Source organism: Semicossyphus pulcher, unplaced genomic scaffold, assembly GCF_022749685.1.
Source record: "Semicossyphus pulcher isolate SPU_LCO1_2020_fin unplaced genomic scaffold, fSemPul1.0.p SCAF_19, whole genome shotgun sequence".
NCBI classification, from domain to species: Eukaryota; Metazoa; Chordata; class Actinopteri; order Labriformes; family Labridae; genus Semicossyphus; species Semicossyphus pulcher.
This window is the reverse complement of record NW_027211692.1, coordinates 13,162,198-13,171,707: the sequence shown is the minus strand read 5'-3', so window position 1 is coordinate 13,171,707 and position 9,510 is coordinate 13,162,198. Positions and strand designations below refer to the sequence as shown.

General features: G+C 41.9%; 2 protein-coding genes across 2 annotated transcripts; one reads left to right on the top strand and one right to left on the bottom strand.

The window, feature by feature from the left end:
* The first annotated feature begins 398 nt into the window (after positions 1-398).
* On the top strand, positions 399-2,433 carry six9 (SIX homeobox 9). The gene is made up of 3 exons (XM_069668743.1): positions 399-800; positions 1,311-1,471; positions 2,232-2,433. The coding sequence occupies exons 1-3, from the start codon at positions 399-401 to the stop codon at positions 2,395-2,397; spliced, it is 729 nt and encodes a 242-aa protein (XP_069524844.1). The 3' UTR covers positions 2,398-2,433.
* A 302-nt stretch (positions 2,434-2,735) lies between these two features.
* qpctla (glutaminyl-peptide cyclotransferase-like a) lies at positions 2,736-9,090 on the bottom strand. Its single transcript, XM_069668742.1, has 7 exons — positions 8,378-9,090; positions 6,198-6,344; positions 5,821-6,114; positions 5,289-5,450; positions 3,825-3,924; positions 3,622-3,738; positions 2,736-3,503 (listed from the first exon to the last, which is right to left on the bottom strand). Exons 1-7 carry the CDS (start codon positions 8,603-8,605, stop codon positions 3,358-3,360), a joined length of 1,194 nt encoding a protein of 397 aa, XP_069524843.1. The 5' UTR covers positions 8,606-9,090; the 3' UTR covers positions 2,736-3,357.
* Between the last annotated feature and the right edge of the window lie 420 nt (positions 9,091-9,510).

Here is a 9,510-nt window from a genome sequence, read left to right as displayed (position 1 = left end):
ACATTTACAAAAAAAGCTGGATGTTTATTGTGAGTCTACAGCGAGGACTTTGCTTCTAATTTGGCAAGAAAATCGTATTCAAATGTATATTCTTTGTCTTTACACGCTCGTTCTCTGTAAACGATAGCAAAGGTCCAAAATGTGTGTGAGGGTGTGCATGCATGTGTTTGTACAAGAGGAGGAGGGATGCATGGTGTGTTGTTATAACCCTGATGTTCTCAGGTTACCTGTGATTTGATTCTGCCAGGACATGATGAGTAAAGATAAACACACATTTACCTTCGCTTGTTCATCCACAGATGAGCCACAATGATCCACAGAGGTTTCAGCTCTCAGTAGTACAAATTAAAGAGAGGGTTTTAGTTTTTTTTTAACTTAAATCTCAGGAGTCCTTAGCAATGATCTTCACAGCAGAGCAGGTTTCATGTGTGTGCGAGGTTCTTCTGCAGAGCGGGTGTATGGATCGCCTTGCTGGCTTCCTTCACACTCTTCCTTCTCCTTTTTCCTCCTCCTTCTCCTCCATTTCTTGCCTGTGGGAGATGGAGAGCGTGCTGAAGGCTAAAGCTGCAGTGGCCTTTCACCAAGGCCGCTTCACTGACCTTTACACTCTGCTGGAGAGCTTCCCCTTCTCCACACACAGCCACCCACTCCTGCAGCAGCTCTGGCTCCGAGCCCACTACATAGAAGCAGAGAGGCAGAGGGGACGACCCCTGGGAGCTGTGGGGAAGTATCGTCTGAGGAGAAAGTTTCCTCTTCCACACACCATCTGGGATGGAGAAGAGACCAGCTACTGTTTCAAGGTAGGTGAAATCTTACCTACTGCCTGATGTTTAATGGAATCTTTCTTTGTTATTTTGTATTAATAGGACTTGTACATTTGTATTTACAACTTAATGTTTGTACAGTTTTGAAGTACTTGTTTTATTCCTTTCTGCTGCAACATGTTTAAGGGCTACTTGTAGTGAAAAGAATGGTACTTCTTACTCAGATATATTTACCAAAATCCATAGTATAGACTATATTAGGTTACTGCAGATTCAAACTCCTCTAACATAAAATTAGTTTTTTTAAGCTTCATTATAAACACATCTGTTAAACACTTTTACTTAAAGGGATTTGGCCGTTGTAATGTTATGTTTGTAAAATAAAAATCATCATTAATACATTTTGAAGGGCAATTTATGGCTAGGTACTCTAATAAGATATTTCAGTATAATAGTATGCTTTTGTTAACGTCTTGACATTCCTTTGAACACAGCTGGTTTTATTAGCATATACTGGTAGTAATTGTTATAAATCCTTCCTACCAGGAAAAATCCCGGAATATACTCCGGGAGTGGTACCACCATAATCCTTATCCCTCTACCCGGGAGAAGAGGGAGCTCGCAGCGGCCACCGGCCTGACGACCACACAGGTCAGCAACTGGTTCAAGAACCGCAGGCAGAGGGACCGAAACACGGGCATTGACGGGTCAGTAGGGAAATGTTGTAATTCTAATAGTTAAATTTTTTCCTAGATGCCAACAGGAGGTTATTTTTACAGAAAAACATAAGACACGACTGTCTCAGTTAAAATTATTTTAGTGGTTAGTAGTAAAGCTGTACTTACTGCAACCGCATGAAGCGGATGGATACAGGGTGGTCGAACTAACCGTTGGTGCTTGGTCTCAAGTAATAAACAAAAAAGTACTTCAGGATTATTTGGAGCAAATTAATTTACCTTTATATATTTTTGGTTGAAAGACAACAGCTTCTCTGAAAAGTCACGGAGTTTACTTTAAACTGATTAAGGATCGATAAAATCCCCTAAGTTTGTTTGACCCGCGGAGTGATATGACAAATCAATCAGACGTTACAATCTAGGATGGAAGAAGTTCGTCTTCTAAACTGATGAGACTATTTTCTGTTGACAAATAAATACATGAATAGGCCTACATTATAAACGTTTTACACAAATGTATTAAAAGTAATCCTAACACTTAAAGCACGGATCTTATTGATCCTCATTTTCATCATTTTTTTTTGTTTTCTTGCCTTTTATTGTTACCCTATTTTGGAGCTGGTCTAAAACCAGAAGAAAGTAAAAAATATGTCGATACTTTTCATTGTACATAAAAGCAGCACCCCCTTGTGGTCGCATTAACATAATGATGCAAGATTTAATACTGTGATATTTTACGTGATCAGATTGTCATTGCATTTTTTCTGATACTCTACATATTTTCATTCAGATTCCAAGTAGCTTGCTCTGGAGGAACTTCGGGGGAAATCCACCCTTTATCTGACAACGACCTTTCACCTCCTGGCAGCCCATATCCCCACCACCGCTGCCCTCCACCTCCACCCCTGTCTCACCCACCTCCACCTCTGCATCACATGTGTGGGGGCCTCATTTGAGTCATCAAATGTTCCTTTAGCTTACTATTACATTTGTTTGAAAGTCAATGTTTTGGTGCAGGTAAAACAAATTCTTTGCAAAGAAAAGTTTATTTCCAAAGAATGGATAAGCAGACATTGTTGTCCAACTTGTTTGAGAGATAAAACGGGACCATGCTGGAAAAAATGTTCCCACATGTACTGTACTTAGAAGTTACATAACCTTTGTAATAAAAGGATTTTCCAATGTTTTTGACTTCCAAAAATTGCATCAAATTGCAAGAGAAACTGAAGAAAACCATTTTAACTTAAAGCAGATGTTTTGTTACAACACGGTGTAAAACATTTGTTAGATCTAACAGCATCCATAGCCATTCAATATAGCTAGCATTTTTCGACAGCAGATTGTATGGCAAAGAGGATCATCACTGAAGTGAAGGAAAAGTCAATAAGGTTGTTCACAGATCTGACCCGCCATCATTCACTGTTTTTACTGTATGAACAGTGTTCATAGCAGCTCAAAAAGTCTGTCTTTGAGAAACTTTCATCTTTTCGATCATATTCTTGGGGTAAATAAATGCTATTTTTTCACAGGAAAGATGCAAAAAAAAAAAAAAAATCAAATTCACAGAATCAACTTATTATTTGTACCTCCTCCTCAATGTTATTAACGCTCTATTTAACACTCTTTCTATCCATATCACTACCCCTCACATTTAGAGAGAGGTTTCAACACAGCTTTGACATGGACCAAGGAAACAGGCGAGTCGAGCAGGGCCCAAGTCTTTGGTAAAGTTGACTTCACTTCAAGTTTTTGTCTTGTACATATGGGTACAAATGATGCTGTTATTTTTGCAATTATTTGTCATCAGTGTGACTAACAGCACTCAAACTCCAGTATGGGGTAAAAAGTGAGCAGAGGTCTTTATGTGACAGCTTCGTGCAGAGCGTCGCCATAAAATAGTTGCCAGTGTTTGGCGTTCAGAAGCCGAGGTATTCAGCTAGAAACACAGCCAGGATCTTTGTCAGGTTCACCACAGTGGGACGGTGCATGTTTTCCTCATTGTCGTCCAGCGTGTGCCAGAATTGTGGGAAGGGAGTAGCGATGACATGGAGCACAGGGACACCTGAACAAATGCAAGAGGAGGGAGAGATTACTGACAGCGTATGATATGCTTGGGAAAAATACCTCATAATGCAACTGGGGAATAACTTTTTTTTATATGTGTCTGTGTTATCACTCACCTTTGTGAAGGAAGGGGATGTGGTCGTCCTGCACTGGTCCGAGGTACACGTCCTTTCTAAAATACGTCTGCTCTGAGGGGTGAGAGGTCAGATGCCCCTGCCGGTGGAGTCTCTTCTCTGAGATTGAAAGGAAAAGAAAAGAGTCAGGGCACACAGCAGAGAAGATTTTAAATATGAATGAATAAGTGAGAGCCAGGGCTTACCTGCAGCAATCAGCCGATCAAACCAGCGTGCAGTGTTATCAAAGTGATTAGCAATCAGGGGATCAGGACCACCGAGCAGGTCTAGCAGCACAAAGAGGTCCTGAAGAGGAAGTAAAAAGAGGGAGATCTTGATTTGGAAACGGCTACTAAAGAACCTTACTTACAGAAACAGCAGCCATAAATTACATGACTACACGAGGCAGGAGCGGAAGATGAATTTATAGTTGCAGTCAAGGAACTATTAGTCCCAGCCCAGTGTTGTCCCAGTTTTCAATGTGGTTTTAACATTCACAAAGATTAGGTGATTTACCCCTCAACAAGTTAAAAGCAACAGCTGTTTTCTAGTCATCTTTAGATGCTTCTTTACACGTATAATGATGGCATATTCAGTTAGAGACAGTCATCGTTATTTGTATGATGCTGCAACAAGAGCAAGATTGATTTCATCCTTTACGAGTTCTCAACAGGGCCTGGATGTCATCATCAGTCACTGTCTTACTTCTTTTACCTCAGTGATGTGTCCAAGCACAATGACCAACAAAAACAAACATACTGGTTTGCAGATTATTAAAAATCAGTAATGGTCTTTAAGCAACACCACAAGCTCCTGTACTTTTTTGGGAGATAAAATAATGTTCATTGCACCAAAGTAGTTGCAGGTTGTTGGTCTTGTTTTTATAGTGTCGTTTTTTATTTGGGCGTCCCCCTATATGTCTCCCGTCTCTCTCTCCAATTCACCTGTTTAATAAAGCATGGCCTGCAAAATACATTCTAAACTGATTAGCTGATGTTTTATGAGGTTATTTAAATCTTTGTGCATGTCCTGTTCAAAGGTCCATCCACAACCCCTTCCTTCCACACTTCCACACTAACACAGGTGACAGTCTGCATTATTGCAAACTTGGCAACTTTCTCGCTACATTAAGCAACTTTTCAGACCCTCTTAGCGACTTTAGCTCTAAAAGGTAACTAGCTGTAAATTAAGCGACTTATTCAGTCCGATATTTATACAAATATAATTTGTGTGTTAATATATTTTTATTAATGCAGCTCAGATTAATCACAGTCTACTGCTCCTCTGCCAACAGGCTTGCTTCCCTGGACCTGGTTTCTCCCACAAGAACTGGCAACGCTGCCCAGAATTAGTTTAGTATCTGGTCCCTGCAGTGGAAGTTCCTCCAAACGTACTAGTCCCTGAGGAGAGTTCATGCAGTCAAAACAAAGCTTTCAACTAGAACAAGACTGTTCCTTAATGTCCTTACATAAAAAATAAAGGATCACTCCAGGAAAACATAACAGACCTGCTGCTTCTGTACAGTTTAAAATGTGCTGTGTTCATGCAGTCTGCTAAATTCAGCCTCCTTATACATAATTTAGAGGGTGTCTGGATCTGGATTAGAGCATGTGACAATGGAGGCCGTGTGTGTGTGTGTGTTTGCTGCACAGTGCGAACAGTCTCCTCACCACAGCCTGCAGCATGGTGGCGTGAGTGTTTGCTGCGGGGTGCGGCGTGTTTGCCATGTGCTCGGCCAGGTGCCGGGAGCCGTACAGCGAGTCTGTGGCCGTCCATTCTTCAAATGACTCCTCTCCATCGAAAAACACCAGCTGAAGAGTCACTGGAAGTTTCTAAGAGGGGAAAAAAGGGGAAAGGAGGAGACGGAATCTAATTAAAAAGAAGCATCTGATGCCAGCTTCTCTTCCTGCAGTGATGTTGCAGTGTGCGTTCTTACAGTAACTACATAAATCAGGAGCCTCTGGAGAGATACTGCTATTTACAGATGACTGCTGCAAAGAGAGCAAGAGGCTGGAGTCAGCATTTTCTCCCCTACACTGCAGGCACAGAGGCTGAGGGATGAAATCCGGGTAAGAAAAAAGAGAAACTACTCTTTTCAGCATCTTAGGCCTTTTCTTTTAGTCATAGGAAGGAAAATAGGAAATTGTCAAAGTATCGACGCCCTGTACATGAAGTGGAATCACCAAGGGGGGCATTACTCACCTGCTGTTTGAATGATCTAAGTTGGGCATCCAGGGAAGTTGCAAGTTCCAGGATCATAGCACAGGGCACTGCAGAGTCACTGGCCCCCAGAAACACCCTCTCAGGGGCTCGTGGGTCTGGAGGCAGGGCCTTTGAGTCATAGTGGCAGGCCAGGAGCAACCTCCGAGGGGCAGAGGGGTCCAGAGTGGCAACTATGTTTGTAAACCCGACCTGACCGCGAGGTGTCGGAGACTGGAATGAGTTTAAGTCTACGGCCCAGCCGGCAGACAGCGAGGACACAGTAGAGGAGATGTGCTGAAGAAGAGCAGAGAGTGTGGGTTAAGGATGACAGAGGGAACCTTTTTGTTATTATTGAGAAGAGGAATATTTCTACACACCTGCTGTACTGCCAGGCTGCCTTGTGTCCCTGGGAGCCTCTCGATGAGGATGGGCCTCAGATGATTCTCCCACAGGCGAGTGCCGTCCACCTGAGAGGCCAGACGGCGGATTTGGGCTGGAGAGCACTTACTGGGTTTGTGTGACAACTGGATGGACAGGAGATAAGATAACATGATTAAATAGCAAATGTGGGGAGAGGACATGCTGTTCCCTGAAGAAAGAGTAAAACAACATTACTGAAAACTCTTTCCAGGTCATTGGAAAGTTGCTCCTCGTTCTTCATACATGCATCAATTAACCCAACACTGTTTTTTATGTTTTAACATATTGTAATTATTTCTTTCTTAATTGTCTGTATACTCCCTCTGTTGCACGTCTGTCTATGCCAGAAAGGACCGCTCGTCTGTCTCTTCCTGAATTTCTCTCTTATTTACAAAGTGGTATTTTTGGTGTCCTTATGTAAATGGGGTTTTGGAAGCTTGTGGATTTAATACACTCATAATCAGAATCAGTGTTTATTGCCAAGTAGGTTTACACATACAAGGAATTTCTTAATCTTGATTTGAGACTATATAAATAAAACTGACTTGGCTTGAACGATGTCAGTCTTGAGATGCAATCAACAATAACATTTACTACTAGCAGCTGCAGGGTGGTGCAGTGGTTAGCGATGTTGCGTTGTCGCCTCACAGCTAGAAGGTTTCTAGTTCGAACCCCGGGTCAGACGAAGTGGGCCTGTCTGTGTGGGGTTTACGTGTTCTCCCCGGTGCATGTGTGGGTTCCCTCTGGGAAACGCATGCTTGTTAAATTCACTCTTAAATTGCCCGGAGGTGTGGGTGTGAGCGTGAAAGGTTGACTGTGTCTACATGTCAGCCCTGTGATTGACTGGCGCTCAGTACAGGGTGTACCCCGCCTCTCTCCCAATGACAGCTTGGATAAACTCCACCCTGAACAGGATGAGGTATAGATAATGGATTGATTGATTCACTTTTTTGTCCCTAAATGGCAGAAAAATGTGCAAAATATACATCACAATTTCCTTACATGCAAGATGATGGAATAAGTCTGTATGATTTGTTTGACTAACAATTCCCCTCCTTGTCCAAACTGTATTTTTTCTTTTTGTTCCTTCACTTGAATGTTTGAACTTCACCTTGCAGAGATTGAAGCTACAAATCTGTTTTCTTTTTTAAATATTTTTCTCCTGAAGAAGAAAAGTTTCTCTTTGCTTCTCTTTGACCTGATTCTGGCGCACCTCACAAGCCAAGTGACATCACAAGTAGTTTTGAAACCAGTTTTACAGACGAGTGATGTGGAAACTTGAATCTCCAGTGCACATGTTCGGAGAATGGTCTCTTTTCAGTGAACTTGGAGACATAAGTTAAACATCTGAAATAAAACATATATTTATAGGAGGAAGGAAGGACAATTTAGCTGTAGATAAGATTGAGGCAATAGAACTTTTTTGTGTAAAACTTCCAGCACAAATCATTATCCAAAACAAAGTAGTCGAAAATCCTGGATCTTCAAATAATAAAGACCCGAGAAGTTTCACGTCTTACTGGATCATTGTTCTAGATTTATGTTACAACCTGTCTATAATTTTATCGTCCTGGACGTCCACTGCAATCCTACCACGTGCATACAACATTTATTGCATAGTGGATTCTTCCTTTGTTTAAATTCTTGAATCTCAGATTTTCCTATTTAAAATGCGCCATCTGTTATTTTAGGCTGTATAAATAAAACTTCACTAAGTTTATTTGAACAGAAAACAAAGTAAAAGCAGCAAATCCTCACAGCTGGAACTGGATAAAGATCGAAATTTTGGCTTGGGGGAAAAAAATCGACTATCAATCACTTCTAAAAATAGCAGCTGATATTTGTTCCGCCCTTTCATCTATCAATTAATCGACATGTGACCAGCCAGTCTGGCCCTCTAATGTATCCATACAAACAAAAGCTGGAGAAGCAGTACTTTGAGGGAGGAAATGTTGCTGAAAATAACACGTTCAGTATAAATTATAGAGTGAGATCACTGACACGTCTTATGAAACAGACAATGCAACACCATCTGTTAGTGGTTATTATATTTCAGTTAACACTTTGTGGTCCAAACTACTCCCAAAACATACGGGTGAAGTTTAGAGTCTGTGTTTATGTATGTTATTTCTCTTACCCTGTCTCTGCTCATATCAGCGGCTGCTATGCGGTTCACCTGTCCGCTGCTGGTGGTGGAGGTGTCGTTGGACAGGTAAACACCGAGCACCCCCGCCAGCACCAGCACCCCGAGGAGACATAGCAGCAGTACCCGGGCTCGGGGCATCCGCACCCGGTCACAGCCGGGGAAAGAGCCGCTGCCGTTGCTCTGCTGCAGAGGCTTGTACCGCCGACTGGACCTGGACATGGCTTTGGAGATACAGAAGGCAGTTTTTATCGGTTAGTCCTTACAGCTACGTGTCCAAGCTGCCTTGTGGAGCATGTAGGAGGGAAATCCACACAGGAAGTCGGGGAGAGCGCTGGCTCTGGTACAGTCTGGTAGTCTGTAATCCTGTTTCAACATAATGATCCATCCTCCGCATGTGATAGTCTTTCTTTTGTGGTCCCGGCCCTCGATGCCACTATGGGAGCCCGGTTCTTTGAAGGCATGGTTGACTGAAGTGCTGCTTTGATCAAGCTAATCCACTAAACATTATAATTAACACAGAAACAGATTAAGTGTTTCACAGGCTGCTGCCGTTTAGCGATAAACATTTGTTTGAGATTTATTCCTCCTATTTCAGACGACGACAAATAGACTATGTAGCAAACTTGTCACAACTCTTCCGGTGCAGGATTGCATTTACATTTGTACAATTTCTCTGCCGTCGCATCATGGGACATCTTCGAGGGTTCTGGTTCTTCTTCTTCTTGATGTTTTATGGCGGTTGGCAAACTGTTGTATCCCGCACTACCGCCACCAACTGGTCGGCGACTGGTTCAAGTTTAGTGGTGCGCTACCGCCACCTAATGGTCGTGAGGTGGAACTACAGCAAAAAAGGCTAACGTACTCTACTGTATATCGATTCAAAATTAAAATGCTACTAGTGTTAGAAAGTGACTAAGTATTTCACTTGTGTATTTTAATTTCATACTGCTTTATACGTCTATACTATTACTAGACCTGCTGTATGTGTAAAGTGTCATAAAACGATACGTTTTGTTGTGTTTTGACGCTAAAATAAAAAATGAATTGACTGATTAATTGATTGATTTTACTGCTCCTCCTTTCAGAAATAATTTTACTTTTTACTTAATTATATGACATGTTAA

Excerpts from the sequence above, each read along its gene's own strand:
- six9 (XM_069668743.1), top strand. The coding sequence starts at position 399 with ATGATCTTCACAGCAGAGCAGGTTTCATGTGTGTGCGAGGTTCTTCTG. Across the intron at positions 801-1,310 it reads AGACCAGCTACTGTTTCAAG|GAAAAATCCCGGAATATACT; the intron begins GTAGGTGAAATC and ends CCTTCCTACCAG. Across the intron at positions 1,472-2,231 it reads CGAAACACGGGCATTGACGG|ATTCCAAGTAGCTTGCTCTG; the intron begins GTCAGTAGGGAA and ends ATTTTCATTCAG.
- qpctla (XM_069668742.1), bottom strand. The coding sequence starts at position 8,605 with ATGTCCAGGTCCAGTCGGCGGTACAAGCCTCTGCAGCAGAGCAACGGC. Across the intron at positions 5,451-5,820 it reads TTAGATCATTCAAACAGCAG|AAACTTCCAGTGACTCTTCA; the intron begins GTGAGTAATGCC and ends TTCCCCTCTTAG. Across the intron at positions 3,739-3,824 it reads TGATCGGCTGATTGCTGCAG|AGAAGAGACTCCACCGGCAG; the intron begins GTAAGCCCTGGC and ends TTTCAATCTCAG.